Source organism: Oncorhynchus mykiss, chromosome 5 (genome assembly GCF_013265735.2).
Source record: "Oncorhynchus mykiss isolate Arlee chromosome 5, USDA_OmykA_1.1, whole genome shotgun sequence".
Taxonomy (NCBI): Eukaryota; Metazoa; Chordata; class Actinopteri; order Salmoniformes; family Salmonidae; genus Oncorhynchus; species Oncorhynchus mykiss.
In genome coordinates this window covers 23,833,308-23,860,367 of record NC_048569.1, presented here as the reverse complement: position 1 = coordinate 23,860,367, position 27,060 = coordinate 23,833,308, and the positions used below count along the sequence as shown (strand labels likewise).

Here is a 27,060-nt window from a genome sequence, read left to right as displayed (position 1 = left end):
ACAAGTACAGAACTTGCACAACTGAAAAGTGCAGAACATCCATTAGCTGACCACCAGGGAGCAGACATGCTGCACAAAACAATAAGAGGTTGTATTTTAGACATTATAGAGCATTTTAAATATGTGAATATTGAGAGTAATGAGCATTTTCTCAGGCTAATCTGACACACACGACTAGAACAGTCATGTCATATTAATGTATCTTTTCACCCACAATGAGCCCATACCCAACTACAATATTTTCCGTCAAGATAGAACTGCTAAAGGGGGAGGAGTTGCAATCTACTGCAGAGATAGCCTGCAAAGTTCTGTCATACTTTCCAGGTCTATGCCCAAACAGTTTGAACTTCTAATTTTAAAAATGAATCTCTCCAGAAATAAGTCTCTCACTGTTGCCGCCTGTTATAGTCCCCCCTCAGCTCCCAGCTGGACACCATATGTGAATTGATTGCCCCTCATCTATCTTCAGAGTTTGTTCTGTTAGGTGACCTAAACTGGGATATGCTTAACACCCCGGCAGTCCTACAATCTAAGCTAGATGCCCTCAATCTTACATAAATCATCAAGGAACCCACCAGATACAACCCTAAATCCGTAAACATGGGTACCCTCATAGATATTATCCTGACCAACTTGCCCTCCAAATATACCTCTGCTGTTTTCAATCAGGATCTCAGTGATCACTGCCTTCTTGCCTGTATCCGCTATGGGTCCGCGGTCAAACAACCTGGGTATCCTGGAAGGATATTGACCTCATCCCGTCAGACAAGGATGCCTGGTCGTTCTTTAAAAGTAATTTCCTCACCATCTTAAAAAAGCATGCCCCTTTCAAAAAATGTAGAACTAAGAGCAGATATAGCCCTTGGTTCACTCCAGACCTGACTGCCCTTGACCAGCACAAAAACATCCTGTGGCGGTGTAACGGTTTTCTTCCTCTTCTGACGAGGAGTATGAAGGATCGGACCAAAGGTGCGGACTCCGGCCGCAAAACCTAAACCCATTAGGGGAGGGTCTGGGTGGGCGTCTGTCCGTGGTGGCGGCTCTGGCGCGGGACGTGGACCCCACTCCACCATAGTCTTGGCCCACTTAAGTGGCGCCTTTGGAGCGCCGACCCTCGCCGCCGACCCCAGACTGGGGGCCCTTAAAGCAGGCCCCGAATAGGCGGGAGACTCTGGCAGCGCCGGACAGGCGGGAGACTCTGGCAGCGCCGGACAGGCGGGAGACTCTGGCAGCGCCGGACAGGCGGGAGACTCTGGCAGCGCCGGACAGGCGGGAGACTCTGGCAGCGCCGGACAGGCGGGAGACTCTGGCAGCTCCTGACTGACGGGCGGCTCTGGCAGCTCCTGACTGACGGGCGGGTTGAACCGGGCTGTGGGTGAGCACTGGAGATCGGGTGCATACCACTCGCACCTCTCCCTTAGGCTCAATGCCCATATTCGCCCGGCACGGGCGGAGCGCAGGCATAGGGCACACTGCACCCTCCCAGCGCCCCGGAGGCACAGCACGCAGAGCCGGCACAGGATACCCTGGGCCGAAACGGCGTACCGGAGACAAAAACACGCTGAGCCGGCACAATACGCCCTGGCTAGATGCCCACTCTCGCATGGCACTTGCGGGGGGCTGGCATATAGCGCACCGGGCTGTGAGCACGTACTGGCGACACCGTGCGCTTGACCGCATAACACGGTGCCTGCCCAGTACTACGCTTATTCCGGTAAGCACGGGGAGTTGGCTCAGGTCTATCGCCTGACTCCGCCAATCTCCCCGTGTGCCCCCCTGCCTATAGTGCCTGTTGCGCTGCCTTACCTCATATCGCCGCCGCTCAACTTTCGCTACCTCCAGTTCTTCCTTGGGGGGCAGAGATATTCTCCAGCCTGTGCCCAGGGTCCCTTGACGTCCAATATCTCCTCCCATGTCCATTTCTCCAGATATCGCTGCCTCTCGTTACCACGCTGCTTGGTCCTTTCTTGGTGGGTAGTTCTCCTCTGACGAGGAGTACGAAGGATCGGACCAATGCGCAGCGTGGTAAGTGTTCATGCTATTTATTGGAACAGAAACACTAAACAAAATAACAAAGAGAGTGAAACAAAAACTAAACAGTCCTGTAAGGTGCAGCAACACAAAACAGAAAACAACTACCCACAACCCATAGTGGGAAAACAGGCTGCCTAAGTATGGTTCTCAATCAGAGACAACGATTGACAGCTGCCTCTGATTGGGAACCATACCAGGCCAAAACCAGAAATACAAAACATAGAACCAAAACATAGAATGCCCAACCCAACTCACGCCCTGACCAAACTAAAATAGAGACATAAAAAAGGAACTAATGTCAGGACGTGACAGGCGGACTGCAATTGCATCGAATAGTCCCTGCGATATGCAGCTGTTCAGGGAAGTCAGGTACCAATACACGCAGTCAGTCAGGAAAGCAAAGGCTTGCTTTTTCAAACAGAAATGTTCACCCTGTAGCTCTAACTCCAAAAGGTTTTGGGGCACTGTAAAGTCCATGGAGAACAAGAGCACTTCCTCCCATTTGCCCATTGCTCTGAGGCTAGGTAACACGATCACAACCAATAAATCCATGATTTTCGAAAATTTAGATAAGCATTTTTCTACGGCTGGCCATGCTTTCCTCCTGGCTACCCCAACCCCAGCCAATAGCTCTGCCCCCCCTGCCCTGCCTCTCTAACGTCTTCGAAAGCCAAGTTAATAAACAGATCACTGACCATTTCAAATTCCACCGTACCTTCTTCGCTGTGCAAACTGGTTTCCGAGCTCGTCACGGGTGCACCTCAGCCACGCTCAAGGTACTAAACAATATCATAACTGCCATCGATAAAAAAAGAGTACTGTGCAGCTGTCTTCATCGACCTGGCCAAAGCTTTCGACTCTGTCAATCACCGTATTCTTATCGGCAGACTCAACAGGTCTTGGTTTCTCAAATGACTGCCTCGCCTGATTCACCAACTACTTCTCAGATAGAGTTCAGTGTGTCAATTCAGTGTGCCTGTTGTCCAGACCTCTGGCAGTCTCTATGGGGGTACCACAGGGTTCAATTCTCGGGCCGACTCTTTTCTCTGTATATATCATGTCGCTCTTGCTGCGGGTGATTCCCTGATCCAACTCTACGCAGACGACACCATCTGTATACATCTGGCACTTCTTTGGACACCGTGTTAACTAACTTCCGAAGGAGCTTCAATGCCATACAACACTCCTTCCGTGGCCTCCAACTGCTCTTAGTTAAACCAAATACATGCTTTTCAACCATTCGCTGCCTGCCCGACTAGCATCACTACCCTGGACGGTTCTGACCTAGAATATGTGGACAACTACAAATACCTAGGTGTCTGGCTAGACTGTAACTCTCCTTCCAGACTCATATTAAACATCTCCAATCCAAAATCAAATCTAGAATTGGCTTCCTATTTCGCAAACAAAGCCTCCTTCACTCACTCTGCCAAACTTACCCTAGTAAAACTGACTATCCTACCGATCCTCGACTTCAGCGTTGTCGCTTACAAAATAGCTTCCAATACTCTACTCAGCAAACTGGATGCAGTCTATCACAGTGCCATCTGTTTTGTTACCAAAGCCCCTTATACCACCCACCACTGCGACCTGTATGCTCTAGTCGGCTGGCCCTCGCTACATATTCGTCGCCAGACCCACTGGCTCCAGGTCATCTATAAATCTATGCTAGGTAAAGCTCCACCTTATCTCAGCTCACTGGTCACGATAACAACAACCACCCGTAGCACGCGCTCCAGCAGGTATATCTCACTAGTCATCGCCAAAGCCAACACCTCCTTTGGCTGCCTTTCCTTCCAGTTCTCTGCTGCCAGTGACTGGAATTAATTGCAAAAATCGCTGAAGCTGGAGACTTATATTTCCCTCACTAACTTTAAACATCAGCTATCTGAGCAGCTAACCGATCGCTGCACCTGTACATAGTCCATCTGTAAATAGCCCACCCAATCTACCTACCTCACCCCCATATTGTTTTTATTTACTTTCTACTCTTTTGTACACCAGTATCTCTACTTGCACATCATCATCGGCTCATTTATCACTCCAGTGTTAATCTGCTAAATTGTAATTACTTCGCTACTATGGCCTATTTATTGCCTACCTCTTCATGCCATGCCATTTTTTCTGCTTTGCTTTATCTTGGCCAGGTTGCAGTTGTAAATGAGAACTTGTTCTCAACTAGCTTGCCTGGTTAAATAAAGGTTAAATAAAAAAAGTGTTGAGCACCATCTACAGCCATCATAGTTATTATTTTATCCTGCTGGTCATCTATAAACAATTACACGTCTTGAAAAACGATCTGGCATTAATGACCTCATATACTCTTAAATCTCCAACTGGTTCAGCCAGAAGAGGACTGACCACCCCTTGGCGCCTGGTTCCTCTCTAGGTTTCTCCTTAGCACAGGAGGTTGGTGGCACCTTCATTTGGGAGAATGGGGTCATGGTAATGACTGGAGCGGAATTAGTGGAATGGTATCAATTATATCCAGGGGCACAACATGTTCCCCCGAGGGGACAAAAATATAATTTTTGCCCCGAGGCAATGATGTACTTGAATAAAAAAGTTATGTCTCCCCCACTTCTAAAACCAAAGTTGCCCCCTTGTTTGATGCCATTCCATTTGCTCCGTTTCAGCCATTATTATGAGCCATCCTCCCCTCAGCAGCCTCCACTACTTCTTAGGTTTCTTCTAGGGAGTTTTTCTTAGCCACTGTGCTTCTGCTTCTGCATTGCTTGCTCTTTGGGGTTTAAGGCTAGGTATCTGTAAAGAACTGCTAAATAAAATACATTTTATTTGACTGATAACCTTTGTGTTTACCATTTCACAAACAAATGATTTACAGTGGTGGAAACAAAAGTAAAAGGAGTGTACCTTTAATGACATAGATTCATACCCAACATTAGACCAAGAAAGGGCGATGGGGTGAGACATGAAGACCGTACTTTAATTAACATTAATATACATAACAATGGACATCTTGAATCACATGAGAAAATGTATGAAGAATTCCAAAATGATAAGAGGGGCAAAGCAGAGCATGTTTTTTAGTATTGTACTATAAAATAAATACTACAAGGGATCCATTACATCCCAACCCTGATTAAATATTACAGCCTTTATAGTAGCATACAATAACTTAACAAATTCTAACAATAACTTAAAATAAATAACCCTACTAATATTTGCCTATGGGCTGCTTGTCCTATAAAGAATATCTTTCATTTTAGTTTTTTGTTTTTGTTTATCAAACTTAGAAAATATACTGAACAAAAATATAAACGCAACATTTAAAGTGTTGGTTCATGTTTCATGAGCTGAAATAAAAGATCCCCGAAATTTTACAGACACACAAAAAGCTTATTTCTCTCAAATCTTGTGTCAAAATTGGTTTAAATCCCTTAGTGAGCATTTCTCCTTGGCCAATATAATACATCCACATGACAAGTGTGGCATATGAAGAAGCTGATTAAACAGCATGATCATTACACAGGTGCACCTTATGCTGGGGACAATAAAAGGCCACTCAAAAATGTGCAGTTTTGTCACACAACACAATGCCACAGATGTCTCTTACATGCTGAATGTCCACCAGAGCTGTTGCCAGAGAATTAAATGTTCATTTCTCTACCATAAGCCACCTCCAACATCATTTTAGAGAATTTGGGAGTACGCCCAATTGGCCTCACAACCGCAGACCAAGTGTAACCTCGCCAGCCCAGGACTTCCATATCTGGCTTCTTCACCTGCAGGATCGTCTGAGACCAGCCAACAGGACAGCTGATGAAACTGTGTCTGTAATAAAGCCCTTTTGTGGGGAAAAACTAATTCTGATTCCCCAGTGGGTGAGCCTGGCTCCAAAGTGGGTGGGCCTATGCTCTCCCAGGCTCACCCATGGCCCATCAAATCAAATCAAAGTTTATTTGTCACGTGTGCCGTATACAACAGGTGTACAGGCCCAGACCTTACAACAGGTGTACAGGTGTAGACCTTACAGCGAAATGCTTACTTACAGGCTCTAACCAAAAGTGCAAAAAAGGTATTAGGTGAACAATAGGTAAGTAAAGAAATAAAACAACAGTAAAACATCCATAGATTAGGGCCTAATGAATTTATTTCAATTGACTAATTTCCTTATATGAACTGTAACTCAGTAAAATCTTAGAAATTGTTGTATGTTGCTTTTATATTTTGGTTCAGTATAGAATTGTTAAGTTCTCTTCTCATGTTCATTTAGTCCTAAGGCAAGGAACAATAGGGAGAAGTGTGAAGGATCAAAAAAGGTACGTGTGGCATCCAATTTCTTCATTCTGTTACATTACAGAACAATACAAAAGGCAAGAAGGGATACAAATAAAAACACACATGAAATTGGAAAGAATGCATCAATCTAGTGTACATAATATGCTGTACTTGATATTGAGCTGGTTATAAAATAATTCAAAAAGGTTTCGCAAACTCTTTTACATGAGGCTTTTAGTGTACAGTACCATGCTTTCCTACTCATATTGTTGTAGTTCTTTTTATCATGGATTTTGTCTGGCAGTGACATTTGTTATTTTCTCACCGAGGAATATTTGGGATGAATGTCAAATCAGTGTCTGATATCTACTATTGTAGTCCAAAGAGTTACAGTTAATCATTATTATAAAAACATAAACAGATAGATGCATGTCTGGCTGGATACTGTTATCGGTAGCTATCGTTGAAGACATTTGATGGACATCAACAATTTATATTAGCACCATATCAGGGATCAAGGTAAGACCCAGATGCAGACTGTTGAAGTAACCATGTTTATTGTAGCAATAGGGGCAGGCAAAGACAGGTCAAGGCAGGCAGGGGTCGAAGATCCAGGGTAAGGCAAAGGTACAGGACGGCAGGCGGACTCAGGGTCAGGGACAGGCAGAGTTCAGTAATCCAGAGGTGGAGCAAAGGTACAGGACGGCAGGCAGGCTCAGGGTCAGGCAGAGAGGTCAGACGGGCGGGTAAAGGGTCAGGACAGGCAAAGGTCAAAAACCAGGATGACGAGGAAAGAGAGGCTGGGAAACGATAGGCGCTGCCAGGAAAACCGCTGATAAACTTGAACTAACAAGACCAACTGGCAACAAACAGACAGAGAACACAGGTATAAATACACAGGGATAATAGCGAAGATGGGTGACACCTGGAGGGGGGTGGAGACAAGCACAAGGACAGGTGAAACAGATCAGGGCGTGACACGCCAGTCAAATTCCAATGTATAGTCCTGCAAACACTTTCACGTGTAACTTCAACTAAAAGCAACATTGCATTGATTGTATTGGCTGTCTGTCTACCTATATTTTTTTATCTATCTACCCCCAACGATTTAATCTGTTGGGTATGTTCGATGTTTGTCCGAAATCAGCAAAAGAGATCAACAAAAAAGGCAAACATCGACTTTGATCAAGTGCTTCAGTGTTTGTGTAATACCTTAATCCCGTAGCAATTTTCAGTATTATATAATGATTTAAAGAGCAGACAAATAACAAGTCACAACTCCAAAGTCCAGTGAGCAGCAGACCAGGTCAGACCATGTCCTTTAACTCCTACCCTGTTTCAACCTAAACTGGATCCTGCCCTGAGTTGGTGTGAATTGGAGTTGGATCTCTATAGCCCTCTATGAGGGTGGAGTATAGACTGACTGATCAATCGACTGGTGTATTAAAAAAGGAGTGCTGTTAGGATGTACTGGTTTAGCCTAGTCGCCAGATTTGAACGTGTTTTAGCCAACTCCTCTTACTTCCCTTGCCATCCCATGCATTCAGTATAACAACAAATACGACAGAGTTGGCTAAAGCATAAACCAATCTGGCAACCGGGCTAGTACTGGTTAGGCCTTCTTCAGAGCCCTGCGCAGGTCAGTGTAGAAGTTGATGAGGGTGCTGGCCATGGCTGTGTCCACGGCAGACTGGGGGATCATACCCCGGAGGTCTGTCTGAATGTACCCTGTCAGGAGGCTCTGGGCTGGGGTGGTGGTGCTATCTGGGGTGGGCACACAGAACCAGCCACATGGGTGGTTGAAGCCCCGGACATAACTCTGATGCTGCTCCTCATGCTCCACACTGATACCTGGTGGATAGTGGAGACAGACAAAATCTGTGGTCAGACAGCTTCCTGGAGTGGTCTTCCGGGTCTCCCTAAAATAAGTTGACCCTGCATATAGACCTTGTGGAAAGGAAAGATAAAAAAATTGACTCCCTAAAGTTTAGAACAATTTAAATGTTTCAGTTAAACACTACTTTTGGAAATTGAACAGAAAAGGAAACACCTACACAGACACAGAGCTATTACACACAGACACAGAACTATTACACACAGAAACAGACAGAGTCACAGACACAGAGATATTACACACCTACACAGAACTATTACACACCTACACAGAACTATTACACACATAGACAGAGTCGCAGACACAGAGCTATTACACACCTACACAGAACTATTACACACATAGACAGAGTCGCAGACACAGAGCTATTACACACAGACACAGAGATATTACACACCTACAGATAACTATTACACACCTACACAGAACTATTACACACAGACAGAGTCACAGACATAGAGCTATTACACACCTACACAGAACTATTACACACCTACACAGAACTATTACACACATAGACAGAGTCGCAGACACAGAGCTATTACACACCTACACAGAGCTATTACACACCTACACAGAACTATTACACACATAGACAGAGTCGCAGACACAGAGCTATTACACACAGACACAGAGATATTACACACCTACAGATAACTATTACACACCTACACAGAACTATTACACACATAGACAGAGTCGCAGACACAGAGATATTACACACCTACACAGAGTTATTACACAGAAAACATTTCCTGGATCACAATCTTTAAATATCAAACCTGTGAGGCTGTTTGGGATTCAGCATTTTAGTTAGATACTAATACTATAGTTAGAAGAAAGCAGTGAACTCCAGACGTCTTACACACAACACATTTGTATTCATTATGCTACCTTCCCTTGTGGTTCCATCACTGCACATTGCTACTCACCGCAGGACAATAGTCCATCCTGGTAGTCTGTGGTGTAGGAGAAATCAATAAACTCTCTGGGAGCTATGATGTTCCACAGCTGGCCTGCAGTTGTGTACCTCATCACACAACAGCCCTGCAGACAGACAGAGATAAACTTAGCCATTGATTCATTTGGGATAACATGCTAACTGTGACAAAGCTCTTTTATATAACCTAATAAGAAGATGGAATATCATTATTCTGACAAATTGACTAATATTTAGGGCAGTGGGTCTACTTAAGTGTGGTAAAATAGGAATAACACAAAAAAACCTCTGTGCAGTCTGCATGTATCTTCAAGAGAGAAATAAGATACAGTGGGGCAAAAAAGTATTTAGTCAGCCACCAATTGTGCAAGTTCTCCCACTTAAAAAGATGGGAGAGGCCTGTAATTTTCATCATAGGTACACTTCAACTATGACAGACAAAATGAGAAGAAAAGAAATCCAGAAAATCTCATTGTAGGATTTTTTATGAATTTATTTGTAAAATATGGTGGAAAATGAGTATTTGGTCAGCTACAAACAAGCAAGATTTCTCTCACAGACCTGTAACTTCTTCTTTAAGAGGCTCCTCTTCTTCCTCCACTCGTTACCTGTATTAATGGCACCTGTTTGAACTTGTTATCAGTATAAAAGACACCTGTCCACAACCTCAAAACAGTCACACTCCAAACTCCACTATGGCCAAGACCAAAGAGCTGTCAAAGGACACCAGAAACAAAATTGTAGACCTGCACCAGGCTGGGAAGACTGAATCTGCAATAGGTAAGCAGCTTGGTTTGAAGAAATCGCCAGGGACTCAAATCCTGCAGTGCCAGACGTGTCCCCCTGCTTAAGCCAGTACATGTCCAGGCCCGTCTGAAGTTTGCTAGAGAGCATTTGGATGATCCAGAAGAAGATTGGGAGAATGTCATATGGTCAGATGAAACCAAAATATAACTTTTTGGTAAAAACTCAACTCGTCGTGTTTGGAGGACAAAGAATGCTGAGTTGGAGCCAAAGAACACCATACGTACTGTGAAGCATGGGGGTGGAAACATGATGCTTTGGGGCTGTTTTTCTGCAAAGGTACCAGGACGACTGATCCGTGTAAAGGAAAGGATGAATGGGGCCATGTATCGTGAGATTGAGTGAAAACCTCCTTCTATCAGCAAGGGCATTGAAGATGAAACGTGGCTGGGGTCTTTCAGCATGACAATGATCCCAAACACACCGCCCAGGCAACGAAGGAGTGGCTTCGTAAGAAGCATTTCAAGGTCCTGGAGTGGCCTAGCCAGTCTCCAGATCTCAACCCCAAAGAAAATCTTTGGAGGGAGTTGAAAGTCCTTGTTGCCCAGCAACACCCCCAAAACATCATTGCTCTAGAGGAGATCTGCATGAAGGAATGGGCCAAAATACCAGCAACAGTGTGTGAAAACCTTGTGAAGACTTACAGAAAACGTTTGACCTCTGTCATTGCCAACAAAGGGTATATAACAAAGTATTGAGATAAACTTTTGTTATTGACCAAATACTTATACTTACTTACTTACCACCATAATTTGCAAATAAATTCATTAAAAATCCTACAATGTGATTTTCTGGATTTTTTTTCTCTCATTTTGTCTGTCATAGTTGAAGTGTACCTATGATGAAAATTACAGGCCTCTCTCGCCTTTTTAAGTGGGAGAACTTGCACAATTGGTGGCTGACTAAATACTTTTTTGCCCCACTGTACTTTTGTCATTTGATCACGTAATCAAAGAACACTTAAGGGATGATGGGTTTACCTGATCAAGGTTTTCTATTATGTCCATTGCTGTCATCAAACTATCCCAGTCTAATCGATAAGGCCCAGGGCGTATGTAATCCACTATTCTATTGGGGTTATCGTCGACCATACCCTGGGATTTATACCTGCAAGATAAAACCATCACACATCAGATCAGACAAATAAACCTTCCCACTGGGTGCACAATGGTTGAATCAACCTTGTTTCCACGTCATTTCAATTAAATTATGTTGAACCAACGTGGAATAGACATTTAATTTATGTATGTGGCCAGTGGGTTCCTTTTTCATCAATAAAAGGGAATGCATTGACTGCAATATGGCTAAAACACAAAATATAGGCATGATATTTGTGATTTCATGCCCAGGGTCATTACTGAAAGAAGGCCCATACTTACAGATAGCCATGAAACTCCTCTGATGACTTTCTCCATACCGTGACATCTTTCTACAATGTAAGATTACAAAAAACATCAAGATAGTGGAAACCCCATAGACGCAGAAGAAACAGTCTGGTGCCAGCGCAGTTTTGCACAAACAAAATGAGCTTAGGAGGAATTGAAAGTGTAAGTGGGTGAAGACAGTATATGGTGTGTGGTAAACATCGTTTCCAATCAACTTTTGAGCCTACAGTATAGGAGGTGATTAAATAGACTGTGAAAATACTGTATCACCCACCGATTTCTTGGCTACCCTCCACTCATTCTCATCCAGGCTATGGTAAGACATGAGAGTGTTCTGCAGTCTGGCTGTCAAAGCACTGGGTTCTTGCAAGGTTCCCATTTTGATCCTTTTCAAAACAACTTCAAACATCAATTCGCATTGTATATTATGAAACAATTAAATATAGCAATTATGATCAAATCTATATTCATGGCTTATTTAGCACAGCTCAATTACCAGAATATTGTACGCTTTTTAACTGATATGCTCATTTCAAAAGAGAAAACAGCCGCACAGTTTGCCCGACCCTTTAGAAGCCGGTTCATTTTGTTGAAATCTGACACCCCAATACCGCACAGTTAAATCAGACAATTATCGTTCAGCTCACATAAGGTATTTCACCGAATAGTCCTTACCTTTGAATGGTGTTGCAATTTACGATAGTGGTTCAGTTTTCATGTATTTATAGTAAACACATCTGCAAACGGTGAGCGAAAATTCTGTCCCTGTATGCGAGAGCTCCTCTATCACCCAATCAGAAGTGTAGTCGTTTCCTGTGTTTGATATTTTCCGTGTTCCTATTGGTCAGATGCGTTACTGTATATCGGACCATCGAGTGGGTGCAGTAGGAGAGGGTGGAGAGTTTATATGAACCTGCATGAATAGGTGCGCTCCTTTTGAAAGCTAATGTGTTAAACGACACAGGTGGAACCAGTGATGTGTATAAACCCTGGATTGCTGATGCTATGTACTGGTCAATGGTCTACGCTATCTATGGGACAAGTTGAAATTGAAAATGGTTAAGGTAAGGGTTAAGGTTAGGATTAAGGTCAGGGTTAGGTAAGGTTTATGGTCATGGTTAGGGTAAGGGTAAGGGTTAAGGTTTAGGGTTTAGTCGCAAGGATTCTGGATTGCACCAAGGAGAGGCTTTGCCAAACATTTTTTTTAATTTTTTAATTTAAAAAAAAATAAAAAATTATTAACCCATGCACCACCACCCCTCTTCGGAGGACACATATATTGTTGTTGTTTTTTTACAGCTTTTCTGCTACATATATTTTAAATATACATATACATTTTACATATACATTTTACATATACATTTTGTATACACATTTTACATTCATGGTACTTTTATATAAAGCAATCATATAACAATAATACATGACAGAAACTCTTTAATCCCACCCCTCAGCCACTCTCAGCCCATCCCACCTATCACCATAGACCACCCTCGTTTGGTTTCCATGTGCCATATATTTTTCAATTGTGCTGTGATGTTTTACATACATTTTTAACCTTTCTAATCGTATAGTATCCACAGATTGAGAGCTAAAGATGAAAAACTTTCCTACGAGTATAATTATATTATTTATTGACTGACTATGGCTTTCCAAATCACCCAACACTGCTATTTGTAAGGTACATTTTAAATTAATGTTGTGATTTGAATCAAGTGTTGTTTTTTGGACCAGTTCATAAACCATGTGCCATGGAATCGGTATATCAAAAATATCTTCTCATTTATTTTGCAACCTGTATGGCGCAGCTGTCAACATTTCTGTCCTCAAATAAAACTGGTATATGTATTTCTATTTATGCCAATACCTTTCAGCCAATTTGTATCGTTAATATATGGCAGGCAAATAAATTCCCCACCTTCTCCTTTTTTCACTTGCCTCCTCCATTATTGTGTTAATGCTCCAATCAGTTGGTTATAAATTTGGATTGAGCAAACGTTCCCATATATTTTCGATAGCTGCACATTTGACATAACTTCACCGATTGTATTCATAATATCATTAATAAATATAATACAATAAAAATAAATCCATAAAGAATGTTTTTTTATTAATCAGTATATTTGAGTTTAACCATAACATTTGTTGTAATGTTTGTTCTATCATTTCTGGAGGATAAAACTGAAATTGTAACCAGCTTTATATGGCTTGTTTAAAAAAGGAAGATACTTTCAACAAAATTTCATTTTCAATTAGTTGGAAATGAGAAGTTGTAATCTGTATAAAGGCAAAAAGGCCATTTTTGAACAATGGATGACCCTTTCTGAATGATCTACTGGAGAACCATTTTGGGTTCAAATATAATTGATGTGTGAGTGATACTTTTAGTGAGAGGTTTAAAGCTTTAATATTTAATAATTTTATCCCCACAAACTCATATTCACAATATAAATAGGCACATTTAATTTTAGCATTCCAAATAAAACAAATGATTTTTTGCTCATATGATTAAAAAAACGAGTCCTCTGGAGTAGGCGTGCCATTAGTAAGTAAGTAAACTGTGATACGATCAAAGAGTTAATCAATGTGATTTCTCCATATATAGACATGTATTGACCTCTCCATGGTTGCAGAATCTTATCTATTTTTGCTAACTTTCTATTGAAATTGATTGTGGTAACTTCATTTATATGATTTGAGATCTGAATACCAAGTATGTCTACTTCACAAGCGGCCCATTTTATTAGTAAACTACAAGGTAGTGTAAACACTGTGTCTTTTAACAATCCAATACGTAATATGTCATAATTAGGTTTTAGTCCAGACAGGCTAGAAAAGTGATCAATATCTTCAATGAGACTGTGCAGGGATCCAGAGTCATCAGCATACATTGACACTTTTGTTTTTATCCCCTGGATTTCTAACCCCTCGATGTTCCTGTTGGATCTCATTTTAATAGCTAGCATTTCAATGGCCATAATAAATAGATATAGAGACAATGGACAGCCTTGTTTTACTCCTCTTAAAAGCTCAATACTTTCTGAAAAGCAACCATTATTTACAATATTACATCTGAGGTTGCTGTACATAACTTTAAGCCATTGTATAAGAGATTCACCGAAATTAAAGTAATCCAAGCATTTAAATATAAATTCTAGTCATACTTTATCAAACACCTTCTCAAAATCTGCTATGAAGACCAGGCCTGGTATCTTTGATGCTTCACAATGTTCAATTGTTTCAAGTAATTGTCGTATATTATCTCCAATGAATGAACAATATCTGGTAAAACCTTTTTTATTCTACGTGCTATGCATTTCGCCAGGATTTTCAAATCACAACATTGAAGTGTAAGAGGCCTCCAGTTTTTTAAATGGACTGGATCTTTATACTTACCACCTGGATTCTGTTTTAGTAGTAATGAAATCAGACCTTATTGTTGAGTACCTGAAAGTCTACCATTTTTAAAGGAGTAATTAAAACATGCTAATAATGGATCTTTGAGTACATCAAAAAAAGGTATGATATAACTCTACAGGTATACCATCAAGTCCTAGTGTTTTTAAAGACTGAAAATATTAAATTGCCTCAAAAAGTTCCTCTTCTGTAAGTTGGCCTTCACACTGGTCTTTCTGTACATTTGTTAAATTTCCCTTATTATTATTATTACTAGGAAAGAAATCCTGAATTACATTCAGTAGAAATAAAGGAGACTGAAAAGAAATATAGGAGAAATAGAGGAGACCGAAAAGAAAACATATGCTTAAAATATTTTGCTCCCTCTTTCAAAATATAATTTGGTAAATGCACTGTAGATATTACATTAAAAATCATCCCGTTTGCAGCTACAATAGTAATTTACAACATTAAATCTGATAAATGTAATGTTATTTTAATGGACAAAATGTGCCTTTCTTTCAAAAACAAGGACATTTCTAAGTGACCCCAAACTTTTGAACGGTAGTGTATAAAAAAACAAACAGAAATACCTAATTTACGTAAGTATTCAGACATTTTTGCTTATGAGACTCGAAATTGAGCTCAGGTGCATCCTGTTTCCATTGATCATCCTTGACATGTTTCTACAACTTGGTGTCCACCTGTGGTAAATGCAATTGATTGAACATGTTTTGGAAATGCACACACCTGTCTACAGTTGACAGTGCATGTCAGGGCCAAAACGAAGCCATGAGGTCATATGAATTTTCGGTAGAGCTCCAAGACAGGATTGTGTCGAGGCACAGATCTGGGGAAGGTATCAAAGCATTTTTTGCAGCATTGAAGGTCCCCAAGAACACAGTGGCCTCCATCATTCTGAAATGGAAGAAGTTTGGAACAAGGGTTTTTCTTTATTGTTTACTATTTTCTACATTGTAGAATATTATTTCTCTCTTTTTGTAGAGAAAAACGAATTTTGATTGGCTGGGCCTGTGCCCAGTCATATAAAATCCATAGATTAGGGCTAATGAATTCATTTCAATTGATTGATTTCCTTATATGAACTGTAACTCAGAACCGTTAATTGTTGCATGTTGCGTTTATTATAAAATAATTCCAATCCCGAAGGCAAATGCAGTTTAGCGATATAAAAGGACTGACTTTAGGACCATGTAGATGCCTGGGAGCGGGAGGGAAGGCTGTTTGTATGCCGGCGGGCGGACTGGCTTTATGGATATCTTATCGAAACAGCATTACTTTTTCTCCAAGCAGTGCAGAGGTAAAATGGCTTTGAGTAGGTAGGGTAACTGCTAGTTTAGTCAAATCAAACAGTTTTAATCCCGGTGCTGAGCTAGTTAATTATTTAATGTCATGAGTTTGTGGAATATTAAGTCACCTATTAGCCTATTTTAGAACCCAGAGAGTGAAATACTTACCTCCCCAACATATAGCGCAGCATTGTCGAACAGTCAGAATGTTTAATTAATTTCAGTTCACTTTACATGTCAGCTGATTTGTCCCCATTTCGGAGGTAATCAGAGACAAAATATCCACAGGGAAGTGTTATCAACCCGACCTTCAGTACGCTGGTCTGTTTATTGGTTTGCAATTCGCACTGTGACAAACACTTGCACAATATGGCTGAGCCTACCGAACTACAGACTGAAAGTTGGCCCATGCAATCAGCAGGTAGATTTCAAATACTTCTAGCAGATTACATTCCTTTACATTATGCTACTGTTAACATATTGTGCATCACCTGCAATGACTTGGGAGACTGAAAATACAAGAGACAGAATTTACTAAAAAGTCGGGGAAACACTTTACTGTGGATACCCTATTTCCACCTCCTACCGTCAAAAGGATCAAAGGCACAGACAACCGGTAAAGTACTTGTAAATATAATTTTATTCGACATTCTGGCTTGTAGAGACTTTCTTCTATTTTAGGCATACTTATTTCAGAATGAATATTATATGGTAACTGTCTGATTGTCACGACTTCCACCGAAGTCGGTCCCTCTCCTTGTTCAGGCGGTGTTCGGCTGTCGACGTCACCGACCTTCTGCCATCACTGATCCATTTTCCATTGGTTTTGTCTTGTCTTCCTTCACACCTGGTTCCAATCCCATCAATTACATGTGTATTTAACCCTCTGTTCCCCCCCCCCCATGTCCTTGTCGGAGATGTATTATTGTATGTTATGTGCAAGTCATGTGACGATGTGTGACGGGTTTTGTACCCACTTATTATTTTGGTTTTTGGAGTTTTATTAGCACTTATTAAACGACGCCGTTTATACCAAGTTTGTTTTCCTGCGCCTCTGACTTCACTGCCACGGACATGCACCCATTACACTGATGCTTGGGCAAGTCTCCTATTGATGTGAATGAAACTACAGAAACAAGGTGATAATGTCTTTGTTTTAGTTTTTAAATTGTGTAGAAATGCAGTAAATGAGCTTAATTGTTTTGCTGAAATGACGCCCCTGGATGCACAGTTTCTTCAAACGAGCACCCCGTTCAGTCATTTACGGTTACTACATCTCATTGGGTGGAACAGTTGTCTTTCGATGTCACTCCTGGAGATGCAGGTTTTTGAATCAAGTGCAAAATCCCTTCACCGGGGTAAACTGGCATGCAAAACCAATGCCATGTGATTTAGGCTGAATTCCATATAAAAACGTTATATTTAGTTTGTCCTTGACTTTTTGCAAATGATTGGATAGGTTGAAAGGGGAGAGTCAAAGTATGTATTAAGGGAATTTAAACATTCTAAACCATCTGGCAGAGTTGTGATGAGGGAAAGGAGATTATTTCCCCTTTGGAATGCAGTAAGGTTGATACATTCAAATCACTTATACAAAATAGCCTATTGGTAATTGCCAGCCAATCGTGTTGAAATAATGAGCAATCAGGGTTAATGTACTTTTAAAAAAAATCTACTTTAATTTACTGGATAAAATAAATCAATAATGCAATTGCAAGATAACAAAACATATTTTTGACTCAATGTCCATTCAACTGGTCAATGAACTAGACACAGCTGGCTATTGGGGAGTTCCTGTTGACTGTTTATAAAAGGGTTGAACAGGTGTCATTGTCAAAAACATAATCCCATTGTGTTTACACTACAAACGTCAGTTATTTAGCAAGCAAGGGCATTTTGGCTATTGCCTATTTAATGTGACTATCAATCAGTTGTTCAGCATTGAGGGACGTTACACTCATTTCTAAAAATTTAATTATATTGTCAGTTAAATCCTGATCTTGACAATGGAATGCCTTGTTTTGTCAACACGTGACGTCTATCAACTAGTCCTTCAAGAATGACAGAGTAAATGGTGGTGTACCTTCAGTAAAATATAAACACATTTTTGTCTGGATATATCTTTGGGAAATGAATGGTGTCATTGAAAATGTGAGGTTATTCAGGTTCAGATCTGGGATAACTTTAGTTTTAACTATGCTTTGTGGAAGGTAACCATTTAAGGGGGAACAAATAGTTACTTTGGAGGTGACAAAGTATTTGAATACAGATCCCCAAAAAATGACTATTTTCTAAAACCATTTCAATACGCAACTGATAAAGCAAGTACCTTGTTTTTATATTTCAATACCGATCTCAGGAAGTGGCTACTTTTTAAGAAACTATTGGATTGTCTGCCTTCAACTAACAAAGTTTATCTGCAACTGCATGTTGAAGATATAAATAATGAATAGTGCTCGCACACAATCTCCTATACTATACCATTCTATTTGACAGTCATATTTGATATACACAACACATTTTATATCTGAACATTCTGTAAATGTCCATTGCCATAGGAGTACATAATCAAGTCAAACCAATGATATTTTGTAAAGATAAGTATAAATCAGTTGACGTTCGACTGACTCAACATGCCACTGAAAAGGTAGAAAGTTGCAATTAATTTTATGACACCTGAAATTACTGCAGAGAAATTCAAAGCCATCTGCAAACAGCAAGTTGGATGCTTAGCAAAAACAACTTAACTCTTTGTCCATCTGTGGGTAAGTGTTGTTTCAAACACACACTATAACATATTTAAAGAGACAGTTTACTCAGAATACAAACTAACATGATTTTGGCTATAGTTATTTAAGTTTTGAGATATTTAGTTTCCTTTTGACACTTAATAGCCATATTTTGTAACCATTAGCATTCCACTTAACAACTGTTCTTGTGCCTGGGTAATAAAACTTAAACATTTTATTAGCATGTTACATAATTGGTAATTGCATTTTAATTGCATAGCAATCAGCTGCATTTTTAACTCATGTACACAAGGAATAATGACTGTCCTTATTCCACTTGTGTAATAACTCCATTGTGCAATTATAAAGCAATTTCCAAGGTCCTATGTAACAACAATGTCGCTATTGTCACAAAATTACTACACATGTATAAGAACTTGATGTCAAGTGTTACTGTATTACCTTGTCTCAATCATTATGAAAATACTGTATATTTGTTGGTCATTTTTAAGCTGCAAAAGTGGTCTACTCTAATGTTGAGGGGATTCCATGTCCTTCATTTATTTAATTCTAGGCTATATTAAGATTCATATCTAGGAGCCCTCCAAACCATGTGCTTATGGTCATTATATTTCAACGCAACTGTTGTAGTTTTTGGTTTTTCCTAAAATATTTGGCAACCATAAAATATTTTTATTCAAAAAATAGCTATTTCTCTGCAGTATTTTCTGAAAGACGTATTCAAAATACAGAATTTTTTTCTGAGACCTGTATTTGAATATCAAAGGAAATTATTGCCACGAGTATTTGAAAAGATGGTATTTTCAAATAAACTACAAAATACAACTATTTTATATTCAGGTTAACCTTAGTTATGTATCCCAAGATGTACAGTAATGCATTATAAATGCTGTTGAAAGATTTGATCTATTTCCTATCTCATCACCCCTAATGTCTTACCTTTTCTGATTTCAATATTATCAGATGTAATATTTTACAGATAATTGGTAATCCCAACAAGATTCTGAATAATGCAATTCTTTAACAAGTTATGCACCTAATAAGTTATTTATCTTCCCTGATTGATCTGTAGTAGTCTCCAATGGGTGTACAAGGACAAGTAAAGTATCAACAACAGAAGCTAGAAAATACCTTTCACCGATATTAGTATACTTCAAGTAGTGCCCACTATTTGTTTCCTCTTCAGCCCTATTGATTCTAGGCTATAGCCTACTTCCCAGGCCCAATGGTTGTTGGTGTAATGCCTCCTTCGTTCATTGGGATACTGCCTATATCATGTGTGTTTTCAGGGCTTGATCTGTTGACCAACATGAAGGTAGCTACTAGAATGACAATTATGGCCGAGGCTGCAACAACAGCAATGAGCTTCCATTTGGCCTTGATGTTGTCACATTTCTTCTGCTCCTTCACCTTCATTGAGGTCTTGTGGAAGGACTTGCTCTAAACAAACAAACCAATCAAGCACTAAAGTCAATTCACCATTCTGATAAAACACCACTGTCTATCTTGAACACCAAAAAGGACCTCCGGTTGTGGAAGGCTTGGCCAGAGTGAGGTCTGAACAGCTTTTATATTAAAAAGTGATGCATCTGAATTGGATCAGAATAAAAATGGTGTGTGTGTGTGTGTGTATTAATAATTAAAAAGCAATCCCAGTCTCACTTTGAACTTCAGTTCCTCAGCCCTTTTGTCAAGGTCCTGCAGTTTCGCCTTGCGTTCCTCGGTCTTCTCCATGTTGTCCATCATGATGACCTTCACCTCCTCCGCCTCTTCCTGAGCCTGACGCAGCCGACTGTTCTTGTCAGGCTGAGAGAGATGGCACGTGAATTAAATACAAATATTTTCCTACAGTTCTGTCAAAGCGCTGGTGTTGATTTAATGTTGATAAACCCAACAGAATATCTAACAAATATAATATAAAATATGAAACAAAAATCCCTAGAGATTCTCTTTTTTAGCCAGAGGAAGAGGTAGAATGTGTTTCACTACAGGGTGAAGTTTCCCCTAGGTACAGATCTAGGATCAGTTCCCCCTCCCCCAATCCTAACCTTAACCATTAAACTGGCCCCAGATCAGCATTTATAAGGGCAACTTCACCCTGAGGTCAAGGCTGAAATGTAGCACTCTAAAAAGGAAGAACTGTAAACCAAGCAGCTGTCAAGGAATGTATATTTTTTTTGTAATTGTTGGCTACAGCAAAATAATACATGGGGTGGTATTCATGGATGTTTTTATTCAACAAAATATGAAGATAAATGATACCCTTTCAAATATAATGTATTTGTCAAATCAATTCCACATTTGATTGAACCGTGTTGTTCCGAAAACTCAAATGAATATCTATTTTACAATATGTTGTCTTTTGATTTACAGTAAGTAAATCTTATGATAGGCCTATTCATATTTCAGGTGTATGTTAAATTGTTATCCTGTAGGTGCAATAAAATGTGTCAACGACCTCCAGCTAGGCAAGGATATGCTGGGGTATCTCTCAAAGTATACTGTCTTCCTCTCTCCGTCTCATCTGCGCAATATCTGAAAACTAACCTGTAAAATAAATCCCGACATAGCATGTGGAATTTAATCTTACCTGTTTGTCATGTTCTTTGAAATCACTAGACTACAGGCGAATGGAGAGGGACGAGCAGAGGAACCCACTTTTAGCTATTGAGATGCACCCAATGTGAATGCTCAAACAAAGCAGCGTTTCAAATACGCATTTAATTAACCACTTGTCAATGGTGTTTACAAAGTATTCTGTATTATCATAACATATAGACTAGGCTCTATATGAATCCTCCCTAGTCTCAAAAGTAATGTCATAGAACATTATTCCGTCAACATAGGCAAAAGGAAAGTGGAAGTAGCCCGTGCATCTGAAGTTAAATTCCAAATTATAATAAATCGTTTTTGAATGTCACACAAAACAATTCCCTTTTCTTGATTTACTTTGGATTAATAGCTTACCATGTTTCTGCACGATCTTATTGTTATCCCGAGAATAAATAATTTATCCGAGTCGGTGCAAAATCCAGTAGAAACTATTTTAGTTGGGAGAGAGCGTGAAGACTTTCTGAATTTATGTCGCGTTCAAGTGCTAGTTGGAACTCGGAAATTTACGACTTGCTAACTGGTTGACGGCACGTGTACTTCAACCATCTAGTCATTTGGACATTTCCGAGTTACCTAGTAAGGACTAGCATGTGAATGTGGAATTACTCACTCCATCCACCTCGTTCGTGATAGTGAACTATTCTGCACATTATGTTTACAACGTTCTTTTTGCAGTCTGCCGTATCGTAGAAGGAAGAGGAGGGTAACCTTCCTCCCTGGTTGACTTTGCATAAATGTTCTATTGCAGCTTGAAAGAATCTCAGGGAACAGTTATTATATTCTAATCTATTATACAGTTATTATACTCACGTTAACGTTTACACGTTATAGTGTAAATGGCAAGGTTAATTGATAAATGACTTTTTCCATGGCTACCCATGATATATTCTCATGATCGTTTTATATTTCTTTGTTCAAATGTCATCCGTGTACTGTTCGTTCAATCAATTTCCGAATTTATACAACCAAGACGGATAATCATTTCGACCGCAGTAATTCATTCGTTCACAAGATTGAACAGAGATGGTGTGGGCATAGAGAGGAGGGGCTGCAACATGATTACGTCGCTAGTTGTTTTCAAAGTAAAGGCTGTGTTACTGATATTACCTGAACATATCCAGCTAGCTATCTTTCGCAGGTTAGTTATAAATTAAAGTCACCAATAATTTACGTTTGTTAGTTAGCTGCCTTCAATTATTGGTGGCTTTACAGACAAGACAGGGAGATTATATTAAAAGCCAACAAGCATTGAGCTAAAACTAGCTAGCTATCATACCAAACAGGTGAGTGTGCTTGTGTATGTATGCATGTCTGTCTATGGTAGGTTACAAAGATCGTTCAAGACTATCCAGCCCCAACTAACACGGCTTGACATGCCGAGTTTTGACCATGACCCTTTCTCTGCCATCAGGTGAGTATGAATTAATGATCAACAATTGTTTACTCTGTATGGTATATGTAGGTGGTAATTCCCTCCACCTAATAATGGCAGAGATTTAAGGAAGTACAATGGATCGTTCAATTGTTCAATCATTCTCAATGGTAGTTCGTGAGTATATCTGTAGAGCAATAGGTGGGCATATTGCATATGGCCACTACTACACCTGCACCACTGCATGAGATTGACGCTGGTTTGGTTGACGGTGACACTACACATGTACAGGCAGGCACTGCCATTCATTGCCTTGCATGGTATGGCTTCGTATATACTAGAGCAGGTATTCCCAAACAGGGGTACCCAAATAAAAAATACACTTTTAATTATTTTTTTAAAAACTTTTTTGCTTCACATTTTCAAACAGTCCATTTATATTTTCCAACAGGGCTATACATTTGGGTGAGTTTTTTTTCTCGCCTGAGTAGCTTAGTTTCACTGCCCTTAATAAAATTAAACCATATTTTTTACATTTATTTTTAAATTTCACCTTTATTTAACCAGGTAGGCTAGTTGAGAACAAGTTCTCATTTACAACTGGAACCTGGCCAAGATAAAGCAAAGCAGTGCGACACAATCAACAACACAGAGTTACACATGGAATAAACAAGCGTACAGTCAATAACACAATAGAAAAAGTCTATATACAGTGTGTGCAAATGGCGTGAGGAGGTAAGGCAATAAATAGGCCATAGTAGCGAAGTAATTACAATTGAGCAAATTAACACTGGAGTGATAGATGTGCAGATGATATGCAAGTAGAAATACTGGTGTGCAAAAGAGCAGAAAAGTAAATAAAAACAGTATGGAAACAAGGTAGGTAGATTACTATTTACAGGTGGCCTATGTACAGCTGCAGCGATCGGTTAGCTGCTCAGATAGCTGATGTTTAAAGTTAGTGAGGGAAATATAAGTCTCCAGCTTCAGCGATTTTTGAAATTCGTTCCAGTCATTGGCAGCAGAGAACTGAAAGGAAAGGCAGCCAAAGGAGGTGTTGGCTTTGGGGATGACCAGTGAGATATACCTGCTGGTGTTCAGTGAAATAACCACACAATGTCAAATACAGGTAGCCTAGTCAAATAATTAACATCCAATCACATTAACCATTACTCTCTCGCAGGAATTCCACTAACGGTTCAAATGTAGCCAAACGCAGATGCTGCTCATGTTGGTATCTGTACTAATGGCGCAAAAGCCTTTACAGGGAGACGTAGTGGCGTGGTAACGCATGTGCAAGCAGTTGCTCACGACGCCACTTGGGTACATTGCATCATCCACCGAGAGGCTCTTGCTGCCAAGGGAATGTCTGACAGCTTGAAAGACGTTTTGGACACTACAGTGAAAATGGTTCACTTTGCTAAAGCAAGACCCCTGTCACAATCGTCGCATGGAGTAGACCAAAGCGCAGCGTGGTTAGAATACATTCTTCTTTATTGCAGGAAGAACAGGAAGAAAACTTCAACAAAACGATAAGACGAACGTGACTGCTAATGAAACAATGTGCTAACGTGCAACATAACATAGACAATAACCCACCAAATACCCAAAGAAGATGGCTGCCTAAATATGGTTCCCAATCAGAGACAACGATAAACACCTGCCTCTAATTGAGAACCAATCTAGGCAACCATAGACCTACATAAACACCTAGATGGTAAACAACCCCATAGACCTACAAAATCCCTAGACAGTACAAAAACCCTAGATGAGACAAAACACACATCATTCTCGTCACACCCTGACCTAACCAAAATATATAAAGGAAACAAAGAATACTCAGGTCAGGGCGTGACAGCCCCTGAACTCTTGTGTATTTTCTGCACTATGCAATGATATGGGCAGCGACCATATAATGCTTTTACAATGTACAATGTGTGCTGGTTATCAAGGGGCAAATTATTGACACTTTTTTTTAGAGATGAGCTTAAAGTTTTCTTTACTGACCATAATTTTCACTTGTCTGACTGCTTGTGAGAAACTCGTCATCACGCACGACTGGCCTATCTGGGTGATAATTTTTTTTTCTGAATCTAGGATTACAGGGACTCTCCGCAACTATATTCAATGTAGGGACAAAATTGTGGCTATGATTTAAGAAGTTGGAGCTCTTCTCTGTCTGCATTAACAAGGACAACACAGGTCTTTTCTTTTTTTGTGTGCAAATGAACTCAAGCTTACGGACAATGTCAAATGTGATATAGCGAAGCACCTGAGGTGGATGCACAATTATGCAGGAACTTTTCCGAAACGGATGACACAAACAACTGGATTCGTTATCCCTTTCATGCCCTGCCTCCAGTCCACTTACTGATATCTGAACAAGAGTGCCTCATCGAAATTGCAACAAGCTGTTCTGTGAAAATTGAATTTAATCAGAAGCAGCTGCCAGATTTTTTTTGCCAGGACACACTCATCTCAACCTCCATGTGTCAGTTGTTTTAGTCACTCTGCCCTACTCTTTTTTTGTTGTGCTAGGTAAGTGTGTTCACTGTTCTATGTGCTCTCAGTTGTTTTGATTTAATTTCCAGACACTTCCACCCAACTGTGTGATTAGTCTGGTGGGCCAATGCGTCAAACTGGTCATAGGGAGCTGGGGTGCAGATGGTGGAGTTGTTTGGGGTAGAGAGGACAGTGGACTCAGTGGAGGACATCCCAGCCACTTGGCAGTGTTGGCACTGCTACTTCCCACATGACGGGTAAGTGGACATCTACTTATACAATCAGTCAATCAAAAGTCTATATTTGGCCTTTTTCTTTTTAAATCAGCAGTTGTCACAGTGCTTTTACAGTAACCTGGCCTACACAAGGGGAACATGTGACACACTGCTCCTGCCATCTTCCTCCCTGTGTGATGACATATCCTGTTTAGGCACCTGGCCAAGTGCATGTGAGCTCTCGTGTCCCAAATACATACATACACACACACTTAGGAATGTTCCCCTTTTTTACCTGGTGGTGTGTCAGAGGTGAGTGATGATAAGCCAGTGTTTGAGAAGAGGTGTCTGGTGTGGGAGGACAACCATTACCTCCTACTCTCACCTAGCCCCTTACACTTACACCCCAAACCACTAACCCCTAAGTTTCCAACAGGACCTGTGTGTTACAGGAGGAGTTGAAGGTGGAGCATGCCTCGAACCTGCGACGCACCCGGTGATCTACGGTATGATGGCTGACTTTGCAGTTCCTGTTACTTCAAAAACCGAGCGACGCCTTCATGTTCACCCACGAAGACATATCTCCCTTCGCCTCCCGCCGACCCCCGAGGGGCACCTTCAACACCTCCTCACCTAGACGACACACACTGTGGCTGAATCTCAATAGTCTAGATAATAGCTTCCTCTGTCACTTTAGTGAGGACAATACTGTTCTGGTTACACTAGTATGTACAGAGGCCCTTGATCATCAAAAATGAACGCTTTTATGGAGGTTTTGTCTTTTATTTTGTGACACTGTTTTTACGGTCTTTTTGTTTGTATTGGCTGCACTAAACAATTTTCAATCAACTCTGTTGATATGGCGATTGCAACAGTTGTCAGTTGGTGTGACTAAAATACAATTTCATGTCTTATATATTTTCCATGCTTCTTCTTTTAAGAACTTTATCCTTGAGTGTTATACTTTCAGTAACAGCTACTTTGCTTTGGCTCTTATCACCCCATAGATTTGTATGAATAAAACGATAAATTAAAGTAATGCAATGTCTATGATCTGGTTTCTGAGTGGGATACTTTGCTGAGCCTACTTTCAACTGGCCTTTTGTATTTATTACGACTCCCCATTAGCTGCTGCAGAGGCAGCAGCTACTCTTTCTGGGGTCCAGCAAAATGAAGGCCGTTATAAACAATTAACAGATTTCAAAACACACTGTGTGCCCTCAGGCCACTTCTCAACTACCACATATCTACAACAAAATCCATGTGTGTGTGCATAGTGCGTATGTTATTGTGTGTGTCCGTTCACAGTCCCCGCTGTTCCATAAGGTGTATTTTTATTTGACTTTTAAGTCTAACTTTACTGCTTGCATCAGTTACTTGATGTGGAATAGAGTTCCATTTAGTCATGACTCTATGTAGTACTGTGTGACTTCCATAGTCTGTTCTGGACTGGGGGACTGTGAAGAGACCTCTGGTGGCATGTCTTGTGGGGTATGCATGGGTGTCTGAGCTGTGTGCTAGTATTTTAAACCGACCGCTCGCTGCATTCAACATGTCAATACTTCTCACAAATACAAGTAGTAATGAAGTCTATCTCTCTACT

General features: G+C 40.4%; 2 protein-coding genes and 1 long non-coding RNA gene across 10 annotated transcripts; 1 reads left to right on the top strand and 2 right to left on the bottom strand.

Moving 5' to 3' along the window:
* Nucleotides 1-6,814: 6,814 nt before the first annotated feature.
* Nucleotides 6,815-12,150, bottom strand: stard4 (StAR-related lipid transfer (START) domain containing 4). 4 transcript variants are annotated; one of them, XM_021602177.2, is made up of 7 exons: nt 11,975-12,130; nt 11,574-11,685; nt 11,294-11,343; nt 10,895-11,021; nt 9,103-9,217; nt 8,004-8,127; nt 6,815-7,135 (listed from the first exon to the last, which is right to left on the bottom strand). In XM_021602177.2, the coding sequence occupies exons 2-7, from the start codon at nt 11,676-11,678 to the stop codon at nt 7,123-7,125; spliced, it is 534 nt and encodes a 177-aa protein (XP_021457852.1). In that variant the 5' UTR covers nt 11,679-11,685; nt 11,975-12,130; the 3' UTR covers nt 6,815-7,122. The 4 variants fall into 4 exon arrangements, with proteins under 4 accessions (XP_021457852.1, XP_021457850.1, XP_021457849.1 ...); XM_021602175.2 differs by having other exon boundaries at nt 6,815-8,127; nt 11,574-11,698; nt 11,975-12,132; XM_021602174.2 differs by having other exon boundaries at nt 6,815-8,127.
* Nucleotides 12,151-15,680: 3,530 nt separating this feature from the next.
* Nucleotides 15,681-26,510, top strand: LOC110523469. Of its 5 annotated transcripts, XR_005051688.1 has the most exons (5): nt 15,681-16,016; nt 16,294-17,144; nt 22,693-22,779; nt 25,332-25,499; nt 25,894-26,510. It is a non-coding gene; the product is annotated as an uncharacterized LOC110523469 (long non-coding RNA). The 5 variants fall into 5 exon arrangements; XR_005051687.1 differs by having other exon boundaries at nt 15,752-17,144; XR_005051689.1 differs by lacking the exon at nt 22,693-22,779 and having other exon boundaries at nt 15,766-17,144.
* On the bottom strand, nt 18,323-21,866 carry LOC110523468. Its single transcript, XM_021602173.2, has 3 exons — nt 21,723-21,866; nt 20,418-20,561; nt 18,323-20,195 (listed from the first exon to the last, which is right to left on the bottom strand). The coding sequence occupies exons 1-3, from the start codon at nt 21,723-21,725 to the stop codon at nt 19,965-19,967; spliced, it is 378 nt and encodes a 125-aa protein (XP_021457848.1). The 5' UTR covers nt 21,726-21,866; the 3' UTR covers nt 18,323-19,964.
* Nucleotides 26,511-27,060: the final 550 nt, after the last annotated feature.